Below are 24583 nucleotides of genomic sequence, written 5' to 3'. Positions count from 1 at the left end.
ACAGGTAGGAAGTTGAGATGAAGGTCAGTAAGATCCAAGGGAATTGAAAGTACTTCCAAAAATGCCCTTCACAGTTGTGAAGTCAGGCTCTCTGAACAAATCCTGTAAACACCAGCCTTCGAGGCTGGCGCAAGCTTTGAAATTTCCCTTTTTTAAAAGGCTTTCCAGAATATCAACCTTATTGTTCAATGAGTCCCCATTGTGCTCCAACCTCAGTGACCTTGGCGAATTTTGCACAGCTCAAAAATCTCGTATTTGCCATGGGTTAAGTAAATTGCCTATTCCCATATTTTATACTCCTGACTCAACAGCTCCACAGGGATTCCACTGCACCCGCAAAGTCACCCAAGTTAAACCCAGATGTGGGCAGGATATTATCGGGTTCCTGACACAATACAACTTTTGGAGCTTTACCGAGCTTTACCCAAACCCAGCCACCCTCACCCTTTTTTGGAGGTTAAAATTCAGCCCCAAGAATTGGTGGAAGGTCGCATCTATCTGCTGCCCCAGTGAAGGTGCTCAGTCAGTTTTCCGGTGCGTTCTCACAAGCTGTATCACTTTCTCTTTGGAAATGTTGAGTTCTTATGGCTAGGAGTTCCTCCCTCCTCCACATGCCCTGTTTGTAGGTGCTGTGCACCAATTCATCCCACAGTAAAGCAGATGTAATTAGAATAATGTCAAAAGTTGAGGAATGTGAGCTAACAGCAGCAACAAACACCTTGGGCTGGATTCTCCGGTCGCCGAAATCGCATTCGGCGATCGGCCGGAGAATCAAAGTACCTGACCAAATCAGGGCCGGCGGCGCTTTCACGATGCGCCGCCCCCTCGAAAGCGCCGTACTCGGAGAGTACGCTGTGCGCTATATCGACGGCATCAGGATGTTGCCTTGAGGCCTCCCCCCCCCCCACCGATGCTTCGCCCCCGACCGACCGAGTTCCCGACGCCGTCGGTCGCGTGTGCTATCATCCGTCGGGAACACGCGTGGCGGCTGCGGACTCAGTCCAGCGCCACCACACAGTCGTGGGGGGGCCAATGCACGGGCAGGGGGAATTGTATCAGGGGCGCTATTCGGGGGTCGTCCGGGGCGCGCAAGCCAGCCAAAGGGGGGGGCACTCATTCGCAGGCGCCATGTTGCACAGCGCGGCCGCTGCAGACTGCCGCCGTGCACATGCGCGGCCACGACGCTGCAATTCTCCGGGCTGCATCGGCAGCTAGACCCGGATGCTCTACCCTGCCGGCATGCGAGCCCCCAGCTACACGGAGTTTGGGGGCCCGTTTTGCGCCGGCGTGAGGACATAGCCTCACAATCGGAGAATCCAGCCCCTTATTTCCATTATTTACCAGTACAAATCTAAATCTTTCAAAACTACCTTTGTTTTCCTAACGCAAGTTGTTCAAACCCTTCCCAATTGCACAGGGAAAGCTCCCTGTGAGGATATTAGTCCCAGCCCTGTTAAGGTGTAACCTGTTCACTTTGTACAGGTTTCACTTACCCCAGGGCCAGTCCCAATGCCTCAGAAATCTGATACCCTCCCTCCTGCACTAATTCTGCAGTCATGTGTTCAATCGACCAATTCCTATGATCATTAACACGTGGCACCAGGAGTAATCTTTATATTACTACTCTTGAGGTCCTGCTGTGTTAATTTCCTTCCAACTTCCGAAAATCTGCTTTCAGAGCCTCCTCCCACATCCTACCTATATCATTGGTACCAATGTGGCACCCGACCTCTGGCTGCTCACCCAGCCCCAGACGGATGTGCTGCTGCTCTGTGATATCCTTTATCCTGACCCCAGGGAGGCAACACACCACCCTGGGGTTACATTTACAGTTACAGAAATGCCTTTCTGCTCTCCTGGCTATTGAATCCCCTCGTACTATTGCTCTTCCACTCTTCTTCCTCCCCTTGTGCACAGCTGAGCCACCTGTTGTGCCATAGACTTGGCTCTGGCTGAAGAACCAGGATCTAAAATGGAAAACAAATCAGCAAACAAGATAGACTCAGGAACCCCTGCACTACCTTCATTGTCCTCTTCGACTGCCTGGTGAAACTGCCTGATGTGATGAATTCCCTAAACGTGCTATCCACACAATTCTCAGTACACCACAGTGACCCCTGTCCTGCTCAATTTCCAAAATCCAGCCGGTGACACTTGCTGCAAATGTGTTTGTTTAGGACAGTTTATGTGTCCATGATTTCCCACATATCGCAAGATGTACATTTCACTTGGCCAACCTGACCTGCCATACCATAACTTTAAAAACTATTTATTACAACTGGAATAAATAGAATAACTCACTAGTTACATACCAATTAGCTTTTTCTCCTGAAACAAAGTAAGAACCAGCTACTATAGTCTGAAAAAGGTAGAAAAAGAAAGGAGCGCCCTCTCATATTGAACTCCCTCACTCACCAAATTCCCACTTTACATTTGTACATTTGAAGCAGCACTGAGGAAGGCCTGTTTTTCTACTTCCAGCAACACACGAATGAGTGCGAGAGAAATTATATCAGCAATGTCTCTGCTACATCCTCTGGATTAAATGGGAGGACCATCGAACAAATGCTAGTGTCCTTTTTGAAATGAACCCCACAGACATTTAAGTAAAACGCCTGAAAAATCAACAGGAGACCAAAAGGCATCTCCTCTGCCAGGTCAATTTTTCTCAACTCTCAAATGGCTAATGTTCGAGGGGAGGATAAAGGATATGTGTCAATGCTCTCCTTGTAGTGTGGCAGCATTGACATTAGTGACTCAGAAGAGCTTGCTACCAGTCGTTGAAAATGTCCATCAAGCTGCATCATGCTTTGAGTAACAAAGTTTCAATGTTGCGGCAGAGCGATGGAAAAGATGGTAAGAAAAGGAGGCAAATCCTGCACTCTATATCCCATTACCTCATGGAATGTCCTGCTCCATGTACCCAAAGATCTGTGGGTTGAGAATTAGCCTGTTCAGCCACATGAAGATCAAGGGCAGAAACTTGTGACCCTGAGTAGGCATCATCCTCAAATCGAGGAGCAACTGAAATGAGCACGAGGGAGCAAAGCAGTGATGAGTGAACAAAATTGGCATAGCGCATGGGTGGGTTGTAGAGAACAAGGACATTAAATGAGTGGCAAGGAGGGGAGACCAAGGTGACATGCACAAAGGAGGAGAAAGTGCCAGCGAATTAAAGGGACAGGCCAATGTATGTGTTTGTGATGCCAGCAATACTGCCGCCATGGCACATTGGTTAGGGAAAGTTCTGAAAGGGATAAGGAGGAGGGAAGGTTTTCAGTAGAGGGAAAGTGTCATTAACTCCTCAGCCAGGTTTGTCTCAAGGCCAGGATGTGGCAACGTCACGTAGAATAAACTCATTGGTGACCAAGGCCTTGTTCCCAAGTGAATGCAGTAAGAAGTCTTACAACACCAGGTTAAAGTCCAACAGGTTTGTTTCAAATCACTAGCTTTCGGAGCACTGCTCCTTCCTCAGGAGCAGTGCTCCGAAAGCTAGTGATTTGAAACAAACCTGTTGGAATTAACCTGGTGTTGTAAGACTTCTTACTGTGCTCACCCCAGTCCAATGGCAGCATCTCCACATCATGCCCAAGTGAATGGATATTCTGCTGGGAGATACAGAGGGGAATGGTGATTGATAATCAACTGGCAGTGACAGATCTGGGTGAGACAGGAAGAAGGTCGGAAACATTAGCCCCAGTGGTAAGAAGGGGTAAAGATCAAAGGTAAAAAAGTGGGGAGGTAAACATGAAAAGGGAAACGATGGACTCAAGTCCAGAGCAGCTGCTAAAATGCGTATGCACACATGGTAACTCAAGTTATATGGGCCTAGTTACAAAACAAACTTAGGATTGATATATCATGGCAATAAATGGTGAATAGACAGGAGATAAAAAGAGGAATTCTAGAGTTAATACCAGCGGTCCCATGATGAGATAAATGTAACCTAGTTAGAGTGGAGTCAGCATGGTACATTGATAAACTGATGTCCAGCTTCGAGGCACGTGTGGAACGACAGTGACCCAGAAACTATTTGAATGATAGTGTAGGATGATGAAAGGCGGCACGGTAGCACAGTGGTTAGCACTGTTGTTTCACAGTGCCAGGGTCCAAGGTTTGATTCCCGGCTTGGGTCACTGTCTGTGTGGAGTCTGCACGTTCTCCCGAGTCTGCGTTGGTTTCCTCCGGGTGCTCCGGTTTCCTCCCACAAGTCCCGAAAGACGTGCTTGTTCGGTGAATTGGACATTCTGAATTCTTGCTCTGTGTACCCGAACAGGCGCAGGAGTTTGGTGACTAGGGGATTTTCACAGTAACTTCATTGCAGTGTTAATGTAAGCCTACTTATGACAATAATGAAGAGCCAGGAGGTGCACAGAATTGATCAAGTAGCATGGGAGGGCTATTAAAGTGAAGGAAGTGGTTTACGGGATTGTGCATATTGCTGAACATTGTAGTCCAAGAACCAGAGTGCATTAAATTCTGCAGTGTCTGTAAAATTTGGTCTAGTTACTGATGTGAGTGCTTTCAGTGCAATCATCCATCATATTAAAGACTTGATATGGAATCAGCCTGCTAATTATTGTCAAAACAATTTGAAATAGAGAGAGATTTAACTGCCACTCTTTATTTACTCCCCCAGAACATTTATGGAACATGTCTCCTTTCATATAGTTTTAAAAGGGAACGGACAGAAGAAGAAAGACAGTTCTACCTTTCCCAAGCAAAGGAGGCCTTTGAAATAGGTCTCCTTACCAAGAGATGTGGTGAAATGATAACAAGTAAACAAGAACTGCATGGCTTTGTTAAAGCAGCTTTCTCTCTTACCACTGTGCACAACTGGCTCACAGATAAGAGTGGGAACCTTAAAGAGGCAAGACAATTATGTAAAGAGGCAATGAAAAAATTGTATCTGTACAGCATTCAAACCCAGGAAGCTTTGGCACAGGAAATCATGGACCTGATCAGCCAAGTCAAAGTTAATTTGCAAATAAAAGATCTCTGCAACTCTGATGTTAAGTCGTATGTCCCCGATCACTACAAACATTACTGGGATAAGCCGATAGTCAAGGGCAGAATCGCCTTTGAACAAGTCCTTGAAAGACATACACAGTATCACACAACAATATGCACAGTATTTGAAAGAGCCTGCAGAGGACAACAAAATAGCAAAGAGACATCAGCCTACAGCTGTATAACTGCTTTCAAAACAGAAACAAAAGAATTTGATACTGCTGATACCAACGTAAGTGCACTTCACCCTGGTGGCCATGATCTTCTTCAGCACCCGCTACCAAAAGGGACAACAACGAGGGAAAATAGTGACGGGTTGCAAAGCAGGAATAACGAATTATCAAGTGCAGGCAAAGCTGAGAAACAAAACGTTGACTCCCCGAAAAACAGTAGCGTTCCCCAAGGCTGCTCAAAAAGTGGCCCACCCCATGTCTCGATAGATGCGGAGACAGAATTGGATGATGTAATATCAGAGGACAAGGGCAACATGAGTTTGAAAGACAGTCATGGCTCCAGCTCCTCCTTGAAATCCCGGTTCAAAGCATCTGGGTCAGGATCATCTGGCAGTTGGGAGGACATGATCAACGGCAAAGACAATGGGCTACCCGGGGTTGGAAGGAAACCATATCCATTCACTGTGGACACAGACTGCTCAACTGAAGAGGATAACAAGACAGGCAGTTACATTAAGACCACCAGACATGATCAAAATCATTTCAGTCCCTCCGATCCAACATATAGAACCAGATATCAAACTTCAAGAACTCCTTTAGATTCAGAAAACATGAGGAAAATTGCCTCCTTTTCTTCAGGAGAGAGTAGTTCATTTGAGATGGTTGACTCTGATGCAGAAACTGCTGACGACATGAACAAAATGCTTCCAGCCACAAAAGATGTAAAACCCTCTTTTTTTCAGTCAGATTCAAATGCCACTAAGCCTACCTCAATTGGCAGTAAGAATTCTGTGAGTTTTGCTCAGAAAAGTCTCTCTTTGTCAAAGGAAAGCGGGCCATCTGAAATAATAGAAGTTGACCCAACAGCAGAGACTGTTGGTGATACAGAAGACAGCAATAATCTTCCGATTACCGAAGGAGTCTCTGAGATGGTGCACAAACATCCGGATGAAAGCAAGGATCTGGAGGTGCATGATCATGATGCAGTCCAAAGGAAGGACTGTTCTGCTCAATGTTCACTGTCCAACAAGGAATCTGACAAAGGGTGTGGCAAAGTGTCGCCGACAGAAGCTGAAGGTGGAGGTGACAGACTGAGTAACCAGTTTCTAAAGAGCAGCCTCAATTCCAGCACCTCTTTTAGGTCATGGTACAAATCACCCTTTTTTTCAAGCAATTGCTCAGACCTTAATTATGTTGCTCCATCGGCGAGCTCAAGTAGCAGTTCCTTTGTGTTTCTTTCAAGAAAGAACCAAACATTTGAGAGGCGTGTTATAACTGATGAAGATTGCAAAATGCTGTTTGCAGGTGTAAGCCATGAGTGGCTTATGGAGAGAATTACGGGCACTGGAGTATTCTACCCTCATAAACTAAAAGACACTTGCAGTAAGTCATTTTTCTAAACTGGGGGTATTTTAATAGAATTAGATAAATTAGATATTAGATCAATTCAAACAATGTTCAATTAATTTTCTCTCCAGTTTATCTTTGTTCAAATCTCTGCCTCAGACAATGATTGTGTATCCAACAGTTTCCTCTAGGAAAGAAAGATTTATATTTATACAACATCTTTCATGAATTCAGTAACTCCCAAAGTGCGTTTACACACTCCAGACCCACAGAAATGTGGTTGACTCTTAAGATGTCCTCTAAAATGGCCTGGCAAGTTCAAGGGCAACTAGGGATGGAGACTAGTTGCTGGCCCAGCCAGCAATGCCCATATTCCATGAATGAACTTTAAAAATCAAATAATGTGTGAAGTATAGTCACTGTAATGTAGGAAATATGGCAGCTAATTTGTGCACAGCAAGCTCCCATAAACTATAATGATATAATGATCAAATAATCTGTTTTAATAATGTTGGTTGATAAATATTAGCCAGGAGATCAGAGAAATATAAATTTTCCTTCTGTTGAAGAAATATGAAAGGAGTAAAAGGAACATTTAACAATTGCATAAGAACTAGGAACAGGAGTAGGCCATCTGGCCCCTCGAGCCTGCTCCGCCATTTAATGAGATCATGGCTGATCTTTGTGGACTCAGCTCCACTCTCCAGCCCGCACACCATATCCCTGAACCCCTTTATTCTTTAGAAAGGCATCTATCTTTTTCTTAAAAACGTTTAAAGAAGGAGCCTCAACTGCTTCACTGGGCAAGGAATTCCAGAGATTCACAACCCTTTGGATGAAGAAGTTCCTCCTACACTCCGTCCTAAATCTACCTCCCCTTATTTTGAGGCTATAGACATATAAAACATAATATTTACAGAATAATTTCTTATGTACAATTTACAGGTACCCCTTGTGTTTCCCTCCCCCTTTCTTTGCTCTCCCCCCCTCCCCTCTCCTCCCCCCATTGATAGTCGGGCTCCATCTTGTCCCCTTCTTCTGCCATGGATGTTTTTTTTATTTTAAGTGCCCAATTCTTTTTTTTCCAATTAAGGCCAATTTAGTGTGGCCAATCCACCTGTCTGCACACAGACACGGGGAGAATGTGCAGACTCCACCTGAACAGTAACCTGGGTCCCCGATTGAACCCGGTTCTCTGTGTTGTGAAGCAGCAGTGCTAACCACTGTGCCGCCCCCATTCCACCATGGGTGTTGTATTGATATATTCTTTCTTTCATGTTATGATTGTTGCTGGTGCCCCTATGGCTTCGCGGTGGGTGGCCCTCTGCTCCCACACCATCCTTGCTCTTTTCCCATGTCCCTTCCTGATACTTCCCTGGGTTCCTTCCTTGCCGTCGCCGCATCCCCCCCTCCCCTTTGTTACTATCTGTTCTGTGCAATGTCTGCCCTTGTTGGTCCCCCCTCCTCCCTTTCTTCCTAACCACTATTGGCTTCGAACAGGTCTTGAAACAGGCTGGTGAATAGCACCCATGCTTTGTGAAAGACCTTGTCCGACCCTCGGCTGGTGTATGATCTTCTCCAGGTGGAGAAATTCCGACAGGTCAGCCAACCAGTCTGTAGCTGTGGGTGGTCCTGCTGATCATCAGCCGAGAAGGATTCCCCGGCATGCGATTAAGGGAGCAAAAGCAATTTTTGCTCCTCCCCATGTGTAGTTCTGTCTGGTCTGACACCCCGAAGACTGCCACTCTCGAGCAAGGTTCCACCCTCACCCCTACAACCTTGGGCATTGCCTCAAAGAAGGCTGTCCAGAACCCGACAAGTCTGGGGCAGGCCCAGAACATATGGGTGTGGTTGGCCGGACCTCACTGGCACCATTCACATGTGCCCTCCACCTCTGGAAAGACCTGTTCTTCGTGTTCTGGTTAGGTGCGCTCTGTGCACCACTTTAAACTGCATGAAACTTAGCCTTGCGCAGGAGGAGATGGAGTTGGCCCTACTTAGTGTTTCACTCCTGAGTCCCCACCCTACTTCAGTCCCAAGTTCGTCCTCCCATTTCTGTCTTTCTCTGTCTAATGGTGTTCTCACCCTTTCTAAAAGTCGTCTGTACATGTCCCCCCACAGTTCCCCTTCTCCATACTGTCCATGTCCAGCAGTTCCTCCAGCAATGTGTCTCTCAGGGCCCCAGGGTGCCTCGTTGTCTCCTTGCGGCAAAAGTTTTTGATTTGTAAATGTCGGAGCTCCTGTCCATTCAGTACATAGAACATAGAACATACAGTGCAGAAGGAGGCCATTCGGCCCATTGAGTCTGCACCAACCCACTTAAGCCCTCACTTCCACCCTAGCCCCGTAACCCAATAACCCCTCCACAGTGCCAATCACTTGTGCTACCGTGCTGCCCGAACTACTGGTAGCTCCAGTCTTTCCGTCAGCTCATACAGGGTTGCGAGTCTGTCTCCATGTAAAAGTCCCTGACCATGAGTGTCCCCCCTGTCCTGTCTCCACTTCTTAGAAATGGCGTCCAGCATGGCTGGCGGGAATTTGTGGTTACCACAGATGGAGGCCATGGTGGACAACTCGGTTAAGTCGAACTGTTGTCTCATCTGGTTCCATGTTTTCAATGTGGCTACCACCACATTGCTGGACGTGTATTTCGCCGAAGTCTTACAACACCAGGTTAAAGTCCAACAGGTTTGTTTCGAATCACTAGCTTTCGGAGCACTGCTCCTTCCTCAGGTGAATGAAGAGGTGGGTTCCAGAAACAGATATGGAGACAAAGTCAAAGATGCAATACGATACTTTGAATGCGAGTCTTTGCAGGTAATTAAGTCTACCGTTCCAGACGGAGCAACTGGAGAGAGGGATAATCACAGGTTAAAGAGGTGTGAATTGTCTCAAGCCAGGACAGTTGGTAGGATTTCGCAAGCCTAGGCCAGATGGTGGGGGGTGAATGTAATGCAACATGAATCCAAGGTCCCGGTTGAGGCCGTACTCATGTGTACGGAACTTGGCCACAAGTTTCTGCGCGGCGATTCTGCATTGTCGCGTGTCCTGAAGGCCGCCTTGGAGAACGCTTACCTGAAGATCAGAGGCTGAATGCCCTTGACTGCTGAAGTGTTCCCCGAATGGAAGGGAACATTCCTGCCTGGCGATTTTCGCTCCGTCTGGACCTGCAGACTAATTACCTGCAAAGACTTGCATTCAAAGTATCGTATTACATCTTTGACTCTTTGTCTATAAAAATGTTTCTGGAACCCACCTCTTCAATCACCTGAGGAAGGAACTGTGCTCCGAAAGCTAGTGATTCAAAACAAACCTGTTGGACTTTAAACTGGTCTTGTAAGACTTCTTACATATGCAGAAAGACCTGGAAAATATTTAGACTTGGACTCATCACTGGCCAGGTAATGACCCTCTCCAACAAGGGAGAATCTAACTATCTCCCCTTGATATTCATTGGTATTACCAGCACTAAATCCCTGACCATCAACATTCTGGGGTACCATTAACCAGAGAAGTGATTGCACCAGCCGTATAAATACTATCACTGGAAGAGTAGAGAGAGGCTGGGAATTCTATGGCACGTAACTCACCTCCTGACTCCCAGAACCTGTTCATCACCTAGAAGGCATAGGTCAGGAGTGTGATGAAGTACTCTCCACTTGCCTGGCTGAGTGCAGCTTCAACAACACTTAAGCTAGCCATTCAGGTTTGGCAGGTAATAGAGAAGGGAAGTGGAATATTGGCCTTTATTTCAAAAGTAAATAAGTATTAAAAATAGGGAAATCTTGCTAAAACTATACAAGGAACTAGTTAGACCACACCTGGAATATTGTGAACAGTTTTGGACCCCTTATCTAAGGAAAGATACACCGGCATTAGAGGAAGTCCAGAGAAGGTTCACTGGAGAGGTTGAGTAGGTTGGGCCTGTACTCATTGGAGTTTAGAAGAATGAGATGCGACCTTATTGGGATGTAGAAACATGCATAGAAAATTATTTATTATGATCATGGCTGCTCATCAAGTTCAATACCCTGATCCCACCTTCCCCCCATACCCCTTGATGCCTATTGAATCCTATAGAGTCATATCGGATTTGCATTGGGCCTTGACACAGTAGGTGCTCAGATGTTGTTTCCCCTTATGGGAGTGTCTAGGACCAGAGGACATAATCTCAGAGTAATGGGTCACCCATTTCAGACAGAGTTCAGGAGTCATTTCTTCTCTCAGAGGGTAGTGAACCTGTGGTATTCATTACTGCAGAGAGCTTTGGAGGCTGGGTTATTAAATATGTTCAAGGCTGAGATAGACAGATTTTTAATCAGTGAGGGAATCAAGGGTTATGGGGATTAGGCGGGAAGTAGAGTTGAGGATTATCATATAATCAGTCATGATATCATTGAATCTTGGAGCAGACCTGATGGGCCGAATGGCCTATTTCTGTTCCTATGTCTTATGGTCTTATGGAAACTCAACACCATCCAGGACAAAACAGCCCTCTTGACTAGTGCCTCATCCACCAATGCCAACATTCACTCCCTCCCCCACCGACGCACAGTGGCAACAGTGTGTACCATCTACATGATGCACTGCAGCAATCAGCAAGCCTGCTTTGACAGTATCTTCCAAATCCATGACCTCTACCACTAAAAGGACAAGGGCGACAGATGCAAGGGAACACCACCACCTGCAGGTTCTCCTGCAAGGCACACATCATCCTGACTTTGAACTATATTACTGTTCCTTCACTGTTGCTGGGTCAAAATCCTGGAACCCCATTCCTAACAGCACAGTGAGTGTATATAAACTAGGTGGACAGCAGCAGTTCAAGAAGGCAACTCACTAGCACCTTCCATGCAACAAATCCTAGTCTAGCCAGTAATGCCCACATTCCATGATATAATTTTTAAAAAACATGTCTCAATCAAATAATCTCTGGCTCCGGGTCACTGTCTGTGTGGAGTTTGCACATTCTCCCCGTGTCTGCGTGCATCTCACCCCCACAACCCAAAGATGTGCAGGGAAGGTGGATTGGCCACGCTAAATTGCCCTTGAATTGGAAAGAAAAGAATTGGGTACTCTGTTTTTAAAATAAATTTAGAGTACCCAATTAATTTCTTCCAATTAAGGGGCCATTTTAGCGTGGCCAATCCACCTAACTGCACATCTTTGGGTTGTGGGGGTGAAACCCACGCAAACACGGGGAGAATGTGCAAACTCCACATGGACAGCGACCCAGAGCCGGGATTGAACCTGGGACCTCGGCGCCGTGAGGCAGCAGTAATAACCACTGCGCCACCGTGCTGCCCCTAGAATTGGGTACTCTAAGTATATTTTTTTAAATAATAATATTCTCTGGCCATTAATCAAGAAAATTAAAGATTATTTTGGAAATAAACATCCCAATTGAAAAATTGAGTCCACAAAAGATTTGAGCATTCTCACTCAAAATGTTTCATTCACTGCACCACACCTCAGGTACTGGCACTCCTTTTATATATATATATTTTTTTTTTTCACAATAGTTTTAGTGATTCTAAATTGCGGTATAATAACTTCTATTTTTTTCTTCCTCTCGACAAATTTGACATTTTCATGTGCCTTATTTCGACATGTGCCCCTTTGTCACCAAAACTAAAATAGCATGCATGGCACATGACACAAAAACATATAAGAAGAGAAGAATTAGGAGGAGGAATTTGCCATTTATCCTCTGAAGCGTGCTCCGGACCTCTGACATTGATAAAATCATGGCTCATCTGATTGTGGTCTCAACTCCATATTCCGGTCTGTCCCTGCCCCCCCCCCCCCCACCCCTTGTCGATCAAAAATCTATTTAACTCAACCTTGAATATATTCAATGCAGGTTCGATTCCCGTCTTGGGTCACTGTCTGTGCGGAGTCTGCACGGGTTCTCCTCGTGTCTGCGTGGATTTTCTCCGGGAGCTCCGGTTTCCTCCCACAGTCCAAAGATGTGCAGGTTAGGTGGATTGGCCATGCTAAATTGCCCTTCGTGCCCAAAGGGGTTGGGTGGGGTTGCTGGATTTCAGGTGTGGGCTTAAGTGGTGTGCTCTTTCTGGTGCAGACTCGATGGGCTGAATGGCCTCCTTCTGCACTGTAAATTCTATGTCTATGTCTAACCTCCATGAAGAAGGGAATTCCACAGACTAGACTAATGAGCCTCTGGGAGACCCTGTGGTGCAATGGTAGCATTAAACCAGAAGCTCCAGGTTTGAGTCCGAGCCCAGGACTTGATGGCCAAGGAAGGTGCGTTCATTACACGGCCAAACAGGTTGAGTGTCAACCTGCAAATCCTTCCAACAGGCCAATGGCTGGTGGTAAGTGCAGAAGAGACTCCTGGTCAGCTACGCTTGAGTGGTGGAGTGGTGCCCCTCAAGCCACTGGTGACAGGGTAGTGACCTGTTCTGGAAACAGATGAATGTCTGTCTTAAGTGGACTATTAGGTGAGAAAAGAGAATTGGAATGGAATGACCTTCGTATAGAAAAGATTTCTCCTCATCTCAGTTTTATAAAACTGTGTCCCCAAGTTCGAGACATCCCTACAAGAGAAAACATCACCTCGGCATCCACCCTGTCAAGTCCCCTCAAGATCTTGTATGTTTCAATAAGATCACTTCACACTTTTCTAAACACCAATAAGTGTAAGCCCAATCTATACCACCTAAAGAGACAAAGGCAGCAGGCGTGTGGAAATGCCAATACCTGCAATCCCCCTGTTCAACCTTTCCCCATAAAATAATCCCTTCATCCCAGGAATCAGTTGAGTGAACCTTCTCTGAGCCGCTTCTAATGCAATTCATCCTTTCCTAAGTAAGGAGACCATTAGCGAAGGTCAGAGAAGTATGAGCACCAAATTGAGGCCATGCAAACTTTGCATTTTATGGCAGGTGTAGGTTTGTGATGGCAGAGAGTTGAGCAGGAACCAGTTACACATGTCTCCCTACTGTCTTCACTGTAGAAGAAACAGAAGGTAACCAAGGAGCAAATAAGAATGTGTAACTTAAAGTAATTAATATCAGCAAAGAAAACGTTTTGGAGAAACTTAAAGAACTAAAATTCAATAAATTGCCTGGGCACCTGAAAAGGGCACCATCCTCAGATACTTTAGGCCTGGGTGTTTTGGAATTACAATTATGTTATTATTACAGTGTGTAAGTTAGGTTACAAGGCTTATGGGGATGGGGTGGGGGAGTAGGCCTAGGTAGAGTAGACGTTAGGTTGGCCGGTGCAGACTCGATGGGTGAATGGCCTCATTCTGCGCTATAGAGATTCTAAGGTTCTGTGGGAATGAAAAATATGGTTACAATGTATTTTTTTCAGGTGCCCTGCTGTTGAAATATAGCAAGAGAAACGACACCTGGACAGCCCAAGAAACTCTGGTTTATATTGGTAAGCCTTTAGTTGTGGACAAAATAGGTGCCCAGAGGATAGCTTTGGAGATGCGTTTTCTACACCAAGAAGAAATACTGGGCAGGTACTTCAGTTTCTCATCTCCTTTATAGTAGACTTGTCAACTTACTTGCTACCTATTTTTGTCTCATTATTCCTTCCCAAGGTACTGGTGTTGGTGAGTAGGCAGCCATTTAATGCCCATCCCCAGATGTTCTTGAAAAGAAGGTTTCTTGAAATGCTGCAGTCCACAATATGAAATTACTCACACAATTTTGTCAGAGAGGGAGGTCCAGGATTTTGACTCAGTGCCAGCCTCCCCGAACAGGCACCGGAATGTGGCGACAAGGGGCTTTTCACAGTAACTTCATTTGAAGCCTACTTGTGACAATAAGCGATTTTTATTTTTTGGATGACAAATAGAAATCTGTGTTTTGAGGTCATAATCTCACATAAATTCCAAGTCATTATCCTCCCTTTTCATTTATTAATTATTGCAATAATTGCAGCTCCCTTAGACTGCTCAATTGGTGAGACACACATATCAATAGTTAGTTTGTTTACAATCTCTATTTCATTTAGCTGAGCTCAATGAATGGACCAACAGGGGCTAGATATCACTATCTGATTGTAGCTGTTGGATTGAGTGGGTTGATAGGTAAGGATGGAAAGCCAAGTTTGATGCCCCCTGTGGCACAATGTCTTGGTTCATAATTAAATATTGCTACTTAGTGCCTTCATGAAAGCAGGGGGGGGGAATCTTTGCATTCACCCACTTTACGGAGCAGATTGAATGAGGTAGGACAAAAGGTTCCCTGCAATATCACAGTGGGTAGGGGTATGAACATGCTCAGATCATAGAATACCTACAAGGCATACGGAGGCCATTTGGCTCATCAAGTCTGCACCAACCTCCGAACGAACACCCTACCTCGGCCCATGCCCCCACCCTATTCCTGAAACCCCACCTAACCTTTTGGACACCAAGGGGCAATTTAGTATGGCTAGTCCACCTAACCTGCACATCTTCTGACTGTGGGAGGAAACGAGAGCACCCGGAGGAAATCCACGGGGAGAATGTGCAAACTCCAAACAGGCAGTCACCCAAGATAGGAATCAAACCCGGGTCCCTGGCGCTTTGAGGCAGCAGTGCTAACCACTGTGCCGCCGCGCCGCCCTTATTTATGTTTTTCAATCATCAGGTGATTCCAATGTTTTTGTAGTTAATTCCAGCAGTGGAAAATCACAGGCAGTGTGCTCCCTGCATGACCCATGAAGTGCTCCTTTTACCCAACAAGAATGGCATTTGGTGCCTTAACCAATTTTTCTTTGACAAACCCAGGTATGTTGGAAAGCAGTACAAAAGAACAAAAGAGCTTGCTTACCACTTCAATGATGTTGAACGCCAGATGACAGCACAATACTATGTGACAGAATTCAACAAAAGTCTGTATGAGCAGCAAGTTCCTACACAAATATATTACATCCCAGCCTCAGTTCTTCTGGTAAGTCCAGGTATATGTTTCATACTGTCACAGCATGTCACTTTTTCAAGGATAACATTTTACTTCAAGTAGCTGCATACTGGAAGGGTCATTGTAGCAGGTGCTGGAGGATTCACTGCTCAGAGGATTCTTCCAGGCCTGAGCCTTCAGAGGATAGTTGCTGGGAAGACTGCGAGAGCAAAGGACATTTTCATCTGGGCTTAGAGCTGAAGGCCCTTTAAACATAGCATCAGTCCTTCCTTCCTTATCAGGTGACTATGTGCTGCTGCCTCAAAGCCCAGTTTTGGCTACGGATTGGTCAGCTACCTGATCTGCCAGTTGTTATTGGCTGGCTGATGCAATATCACTATGGGAACTGGAGTCAGTGGAGGAGGGTGTTCATCATTTGTTTCCAGTTCCACTCCAGCAAGGTCCCTGGAAAAACTGGGATAAAAGCAAATTACTGCGGATGCTAGAATCTGGAAAAAAAAACAGAAAATACTTGAGAGTCATGCAGATTTGACAGCATCTGTGGAGAGAGAAGGCAGCTAACGTTTCGAGTCTGGATGACTCTTTGTCAAAGTTCAGACAGTTTTGATAGGGTCATCCAGACTCGAAACATTAGCTTCCTTCTCTCTTCACAGATGCTGTCCTACCTGCTGAGATTGTCCAGTATTTTCTGTTTTTATCCCTGAAAACCTGGGCCAGATTCTCTCTAAATAACTTACCTGTTCGCCTTAATGCATGGAAAACTGTGATCAAATCATTGTTTAACCATTCTAAATACCAGTGAGTGTAATTCCAGTTTGTGCTTTCTTTACCACCATTTCCACCTGTGCTGCCACTTTTAAGGACCTGCACGCCCAGATCTCTCTGTGTCTCTATGCTCCTGATGGTTCTGCCATTTATTTTATAGCTCCCACATGAATTGGATCTACCAAAATGCATCACCTTGCATTTGTCTGGGTTAAATTCCATCTGCCATTTCTCTGCCCAATTTTGCAGCCTATTTATATCCTGTTGTATTCTCTGACAATCTTCATCACTATCCGCAACTCCTGCAATCTTAGTTTCATCCGCAAACTTGCTAATCAAACCCACTACGTTTTCTTCCAAATCATTTATATATATTACAAAGAGCAGAGGTCCCTGCGGAACACCACTAGTTACAGACTTCCATTCGGAAAAACACCCTTCCACTGCTACCCTCTATCTTCCATGACCAAGCAAGTTCTGGATTCATCCAGCTAGTTCACCCTGACCCCATGTGATCTAATCTTTTGCACCATCCTGCCATGAGGGACCTTATCAAATGCTTTACTAAAGTCCATGTGGACAACATCCACAGCCCTTCCCTCGTCAATCATTTTTGTCACCTCCTCAAAAAATTCAATCAAATTAGTGAGTCGTGATCTTTCTCGTACAAAACCATGCTGTCTGTCCCTAATAAGACCATTCACTTCCAAATGTGCATAGATCCTATCTCTGAGAATCTTTTCCAACAATTTCACTATCACTGACGTCAAGCTCACTGGCCTATAATTACCCAGATTATCCTTGCAACCCTTCTTTTTTTTTTAAATTTTAGAGTACCCAATTCATTTTTCCAATTAAGGGGCAATTTAGTGTGGCCAATTCACCTACCCTGCACATCTTTGGGTTGTGGGGGCGAAACCCACGCAAACACGGGGAGAATATGCAAACTCCACATGGACCTGCAACCCTTCTTAAACAATGGTACAACATTGGCTATCCTCCAATCCTCTGGGATCTCACCTGTTGCCAATGAGGATACAAAGACTTGTCAGAGGCCCAGCGATTTCATCTCTTGTCTCCCTCCGTAATCTGGAATAGATGCCATCTGACCCTGGGATTTGTCTACCTTAATGCTGTTTAACACACCTAACAGTTCCTCCCTCGTAATAATGACCTGTTCTAAAGTGTTTACTCATCCTTCTGAGACACCACCAATCAACGTGTCCCTCTCCTTTGTAAATACCGATGCAAAATACTCTTCAAGGACCTCACCTACTTCGTCTGGTTCTACACATAATTTCCCTCCTTTGATCTTGTGTGGACCAACTCTTTCTCTAGCTACCCTCTTGTTCCTAATATACATATAAAATGCCTTGGAGGGTGGCATGTGGCACAGTGGTTAGCACTGGGACGGCAGCGCTGAGGACCCGGGTTCGAATCCTAGCCCTGGGTCATTGTCCGTGTGGGGTTTGCACATTCACCCCATGTCTGCATGGGTTTCATCCCCACAACCCCAGTATGTGCAAGTTAGGTGGATTGGCCACGCTAAATTGCCCCTTAATTGGAAAAATAAATAAATAAATAATTGGGCACTCTAAATTTATTTTAAAAATAATTAAATAAATAAAATGCCTTGGGATTCTCCTTAATCCTGTCTGCCAAGGACATTTTGTTGCCCCTTTTTGCCCTCTTAACTCCCTGCTTGAGCTCTTTTCTACTTCCTTGTATTCCTCAAGTGCATTATCTGTTTTTAGTTGCCTGTACCTCACATATTCATCTTTTTTCTTTTTGACAAGATTCTCAATTTCCCTGGTCATCCATGGTTCCCGAATCCTGCCTTTCCTGTCCTTCCTTTTTACCAGCACATGCCTGTCTTGCACTCCCATCAACTGCTCCTTAAAAGACTCCCACATGCCAACTGTGGATTTACCCTCAAACAGCCTCTCCCAAACAACAGCCTCCAAATCCTGCCTAATCTGGTTGGAGTTAGCCTTCCCCCAATTTAGCACCTTAACCCGAGAACAACACTCGTCCTTTTCCATGAGTATCCGAAAGCTTACGGAATTGTGGTCACTGTTCGCAACATGTTCTCCCACTACAACTTTGATGACCTGGCCGGGCTTGTTCCCTAGTACTAGGTCCAATATAGCCCCCTCTCTAGTCGGACTATCCACACATTGTTCCAAAAAAACTTCTTGGACACACTTAACAAATTCCTCACCATCCAGACCCCTAGCCCTAAGGGATTTCCAGTCAAAATGAGGAAAATTAAAGTCTCCCACTACAACAACCCTATTATTTCTACATCGATCCAGAATCTGCTCACATATCTATTCTTCAACTGCCCGTGGGCTGTTTGGAGGCCTGTAGCACACCCCCATCATAGAGACTGCCCCTTCCTGTTTCTGAGTTCTATCCACAGTGCCTCGTTGATGTTTTAAATAAAAGCAGGCAAACATAAAGAGCCTCTGGTGATATGTTCAATGAAACCTAAAATTTACTCCAAGATTTGACACATGACTTCTGTTTCCCCAGCTTTTGGAAGACAAGCAAATTGTGGGCTGTGTAAGTGTGGAGCCGTACATGCTTGGGAAGTTTATAAAATTAACAAACAACACAAAGACTGTTCGTAAAGAATACGAAGCAACAATGTATGGACTTGCATTTGGACATTTTACCTATGAGTTTTCTAACCAGGAAGAAATAGTAGTTGATTTACAAGGTAAACCATGACCCATTGGATAACTGCTGTCCTCATAATGTACAAGCCAGTAATGCTGATTGTTTTATACCAGGATCAATTTCAGTTGGACCATCTCAAAGTTCACAGAGTCAAGGAGTGGCCTCTTTATTGACCCGGTGGATACAACCACCACAAGGAATTACTGGCATGGTGGAGAGGCTGCGAAAATCAGCCCATTGCTGCTTTTTTTGGAGGTGAAGTGGTCATGACAGGGCTTCCTTAAACAAGTGGTCTCCATCTGTACCATTGAAGTGGCTGGTGCATCTTCTTTCACTGCCATGGGTCTGAATAACGCCAGAGTTTGGGAACATGTGAATTTCCAGATTTGGAAGTACCACTTACCTTCCTCAAACCCTGATCCCCAATCTTCTCCCCAACTCTCCACCCTCACCCCTTCTCACCCTCAACCTCCATACCCCACTTTCATCCCCAGCTATCCACCCTCGCCCTGTTCCTCAGCTTTCCACTCACACCTCCCTCCCCACACTCTCGCCCCTCACCACCCTCACTCTCCTCTGAATCAAGGACCTTAGTTTAGGCAGGCAAAGTGAAGACACAAGAGATGGGAATTCAGGTGTACTACAGGTATAATTTTAAAAGGCACTAACAAACCTTCCTTATCATTGCTCACATTGAATCTGAGGGTACACTACTATGTTGCTCGGAGAGGAGAGATGCTGAGATATGTTTAAAAAAGAAAATCTGATTGAAAGGATTTTGATAGTTTGTAAGCAATGTCCCAACAGTGAACTTTTTATTGTTTTATCATTTCCATACTCATTGAAAGCAGATTTTTAAAAATTTATTTTATATATCCCAGTTGCACAGTTACATTAACCTCTGCATACATCACGGGGGGCAGCTGTTAGCCTTCACTATCCTTCCCTTTAGTAGTATGAGATTTTGCAACAGGGGCCAAGAAACATGCAAATCATATAAAAGCACGTGCATCTAAGGGGCACATGAAAACTAATGGAAACAGAAATCCCAAGACACGTTAGAATATCTGGACAGGATGAGTGTCACCAGTTTGAAATAAAGTTTGGCCAATACACCATTGTCTGATGTAGCCACAACATTTGTTGATAATTTGATAACAGGATAATTTGTTCAGATCAATGTAGTTGATGACTCTATCAATAAGTTAACATTTGAGGACTTGTATTCCCAGGTAGCAAAGGGAAAAGCAAGATTTTATTATTCTTTCTGAACTTATTAGATCCAGACAGAAGGTTGACGTTACCAATTTCTGTCCTCTGTCCTATTTCTAAAAAAACAAAATCCCTCTAACTGTGTTCACTATATTCCTCCACAGGTTGGGTCACTGGAGATGGAAAAGGTCTTATTTACCTAACCGATCCTCAGATTCATTCAGTGAAAAAGAAACGAGGGGGATCAAACTTTGCAGACAAAGGGATCAGATACTTCCTCAACTGCCAGCACAAAGAATGTAATGAGATTTGCCGCATCCTTGCATTGCAAATTCCTGCCAGGGAGGAGTTGGATGATATACTTTAAGCAGAGTGTATTTTTATATTGATTTTGTAAAGTATATTCAATTGTGACAGGATCTTACTATATTGCTGGACAGGTGTTCGTCCTGAGAATCCACAGATTGTCAGCCCAGCAATTACATCCAGATACACAAATTGGTAACCTCTAGTGATGGGCACCAGAGAATACAGGGACATTTGGAGATCATCTAACTTGGAGATCACATTACATAGAAGTACATAGAATTTACAGTCTAGAAGCAAGCTATTTGGTCCAACTGGACTGGGCTATTATTTAAGCTCCACACAAGACTCCTCCCACCCTACTTAATCTCCTCAGCATATCCTTCCATTCCTTTCTCCATCCTGTTATCAAGTTTCCCCTCAAATGCATCTGTGATTTTCACCTCCATGTGGTAGCAAGTTCCCCATTCCCCATTTGCCACTCTCATGGCAAAGACATTTCTCCTGAATGCTCTGTTGGATTTATTTGTTGCTATGGCCTCTAGTTTTGAATTCCCCAAAACAGAACATTTTCTCTTTGTCTACCCTATTAAACCCCATCATAATTTCGAAGACCTCTATTAGGTCATCGCTCAACCTCCCCTTTTCTACAGTCTTATCATGTTCCATTTTACCTGATAGTTGTAACCTCTCAGTTCCGATATCATCCTTGTAAATCTTCATTGCACCTTCTCCAGTGCTTTAGTATCGTTTTGTATCTGAGGGTTTGGAGGTTGGGGTTGGAGGGGTGGGGTTAGAGGGATGGGTATGGGGGTTAGCTCCACTTCCGTGGAAAAAAGATACGATTTTGCCTTATAGCTTCCTTTGTCGGGATGGGGGTGATATATGTTCAAGTGAGAAATAAAAATAGACCGGTTAGCTGTCTTTGGGGATGCAGGTAATGACCACACACTACATCTCACCACCACACCCCGCTCGTCGTTGGTGGTGGCCCTGACCATCCATCAAAGTAGTAAGTATGTCTCTTCTCACTGGGCACACCTCAATAGGTGATAATAGTGAGCAGACAAGGTCACAGGAATTCCCAACATTGAAAGTCCCCCCCCCCCCCCCCCCTACATCACTGACCTTATAAAGGAGTGGACAAAGTCTCCAGCTCTTAAAGAACTATGTGGGAACTCCCTGCACAATCCAGAACCTGCTGACCTATTTTCTGCCACTTTTGAGGAATTCTTGTTGGAGCAATAATGGGAATGTGCGAGAAGGGTAAAGGATTTTTGGTGTACTGGTGTTCAAGTTATAGAATTATTCATTGCTAATGATGGGAATACCATTTAGAATCTTGTAACTTGCAGAAATATTCCCCCTTCTTCAATTATTAATTTAGTTTATTTATTCACTACTTTCCTCTGTGGTGATTTTCTTCATGTTCACTCTTTGCCCTCTATATCACATCGCACACAGTACTCTATAAGTGTGGTCAAACCAAGGTTTGAAACAGGTTCAGCATATGTTTTGTTACTTTTCAGCTCTATCCTTCCAGAAATAAAGCCGAGTGCTTGTTTTACATTTTTATTGCCTTATTGACCTATGGCACAACTTTCACCGAACGATGTATTTGACCTACGAAATCCCTTTATTCCTCTACCTCAACTAGGCTTGCACCTTCCAAGTAATAAGTGACCTCGCTATTCTTCCCAACAAAATGTACAACCTCACATTTATCTGTGTTGAATTTCATACACCAATTATTTGTCCATTCTGTGGACTTATTTGTATCTTCCAGAAATTTCCTACAGTCTCCTCAGTATTGACTATTCTGCCAATTTGGTGTCATCTGAAAATTTAGAAAGGTTTTTGATTCCATATTTAAAGCTGTTAATGTAAATTGTGAACAGTAGTGATCCCAGCATTGATCCTTGGAACATCACTTTGCATCTTCTGTCATTCTGAATTTACTTCCACTCTCTACTGTCTCAAAGCCATTCTGCTACTTGTTTCCTGACTCTGCATCCTCACCTTACTCATAGGTTTTTGCCTTACATAAAGATCAAACCACTTTCAGTTTTCTCAAATGAAAAGGGAAACTTTTAAATTAAACATGTTGGTCATGATTTATGATTGTTTCAATTTAACCTATAACATGATTTTTGTGTGCATTCATTGTGGAACTATACAATTAGTTGAGCACCAAATCATTGTTCGAAGGATATCCATGTTGTGATTTTGGTCACAGCGTAAAGATTCTTGACAAGCACGATCTTGTTTTCATTTGAAGTCATTCATTGTAAATGTATTGCCATAAATATACATCCTTTCCATTGATTATCTTTGGGCTACTCTCTTTTTATAATAAAATTTATCATTAAATTTACTATATATTCATTGACATTTTCATGGGGTATGGGCTTTGTCCAGAATTTGTTGTTTATCTGTAATTGTCCTTGGGAAGTTGGTGGTGAGCTGCCAAGTCAGGATGGTGTGTGACTGGAGGGGAACTTGCAGATGGTGATATGCCTGCTGCCCTTGTGCTTCTAGGTGGTAGAGGTTTCAGGTTTGGATGGTACAACCAGAGGAGCCTTGGCAAGTTTCTAAAGTGCAACTTGTAGATTGTACACATTGCAGGCACAATGTAGTAGAGGGAATGAATAATTAAAGTGGTGAATGGGTCATCGGTCAAGTAAGCTGCTTGTCCTGGATGTTATCAAACTCCTTTAGTGTTGCTGCAACTGCATTCATCCAGATAAGTGGAGAGTATGCCAACACCGTCCTGACTTGTGCTTTGTAGATGGTGGGCAGGCTGTGGGGAGTCAGAAGGAGAAATACTCGCTGGAGAATTCAGAGCTGCTCTTGTCGCCACAGTATTTATATGGCCAGTCCAGTTAAGTCATGTCAGCAGTGAATCCCCAGGATGTTGAAGGAATTTGGCGATGGTAATACCATTGAATTTCAAGGGAACATGGCTAGATTCTTTCTTATTGGAGATGGTCATTGCCTGGCACTTGTGGCGCATTAATGTTATTTAATTCCTGATGGAATAGCAAGAATGAATGGAATAACTACATGTAGGCTTTATTCCATGCCAGAATATTCAATGGCCTTATTTAAATTCCAGTATTCACGCATTGTGTTGTCCATTATTACCTCATTGTATGTTGCTGTATTGTGATGTACAACACTATGTAATTGATCCAGTTCTTTGGCTGCAAAACAACTTTTTCACATTAATATTTTTCTTAGTGATGGACTTATGAGTTGCAGAACTGATAAACAAAATGTAATAAATTGCTCTGTGAAACTGTCCCATCCACCTCATTAGTTTGCCCTGTTTAAGGTTTCTCTGCATTATTGTGGAGAACATTTACCAAGGCTTCTCATTTTTCTAAATTTGGCCCATACTGAGAAGGCTACATTAATCACCTATCCCTTCTTGAAGTTGTGCTGGTGCCAAGCCTTCCAACTGAGTTGCCGTAGCCATTATGCTGATGGTACTCCCACAATTGTGGGAGACAGAGAATTTCTGAATTTTGACTCCAGAGACATTCAAGGAACTGCAACACATGTCTAAGTGAGGCTGGTGTATGACTTGAAGGTGATGGTGTCCCATGATACTGCTGCTCTTGTTCTTCTCAGTGGTTGCTGATCTGTTCTCTTGCTGGTACCCATGGTGTGTACTGCTGCTTGGACATCATGAAGTAGTTTTGTTGAAGTCACAAAGGAATCTTTATTAACAGTTTGAACAATGGATAATTTACAGTGAAAGCTAAGGTATAGAAAGGGCCCTTACATGTTTCTACCTATCTCTTGAATGCTCTTAGCTCTAGGTCACGTGCCTCCTTACGTCACTGTGTGGGTGGTACTGTATATACTCAGTACCATGTTAACCATTTAGGTACCAGGGGCTGGATTCTCTGCCCCGCTGCGCCACATTTCTGCCCCGACCCACCGGCGGGATTCTCCGTTACGCCGGCCGGTCAATGGGGTTTCCCATTGTGGGGTAGCCCCATGCTGCCGGGAAACCACCGGGCAAAACGGAGAATTACGCCGACGGAGAATCCCGCCCCAGATATTTCTACTACAGTTGGGTTCACTGAGATGCCATGTTCTGTTGGAGAAAGATTTTGGTTCAACTCAATTAATGACCCTATATTTATTTCAGTGCTTCGGATTGGCAATTGTTGGATTTTATTGACACATTAAAAACTA

General features: G+C 44.3%; 1 protein-coding gene across 1 annotated transcript in view; it reads left to right on the top strand.

The window, feature by feature from the left end:
- Positions 1-22750, top strand: part of alpk1 (alpha-kinase 1) — a 217095-nt gene extending 194345 nt beyond the window's left edge. Inside the window, exons 11-15 of the mRNA XM_072495881.1 lie at positions 4640-6566; positions 13869-14022; positions 15280-15442; positions 18713-18899; positions 20236-22750. Of these exons, the coding sequence (XP_072351982.1) occupies positions 4640-6566; positions 13869-14022; positions 15280-15442; positions 18713-18899; positions 20236-20438 (2634 nt within the window). The 3' untranslated portion in view covers positions 20439-22750. The remainder of the gene's footprint in view (positions 1-4639; positions 6567-13868; positions 14023-15279; positions 15443-18712; positions 18900-20235) is intronic.
- The last annotated feature ends 1833 nt before the right edge of the window (positions 22751-24583 follow it).

Source organism: Scyliorhinus torazame, chromosome 3 (genome assembly GCF_047496885.1).
Source record: "Scyliorhinus torazame isolate Kashiwa2021f chromosome 3, sScyTor2.1, whole genome shotgun sequence".
In the NCBI taxonomy this organism is placed as follows: domain Eukaryota; kingdom Metazoa; phylum Chordata; class Chondrichthyes; order Carcharhiniformes; family Scyliorhinidae; genus Scyliorhinus; species Scyliorhinus torazame.
Note: the sequence above shows the minus strand (reverse complement) of the source record. Positions and strands in the feature narration are given on the sequence as shown.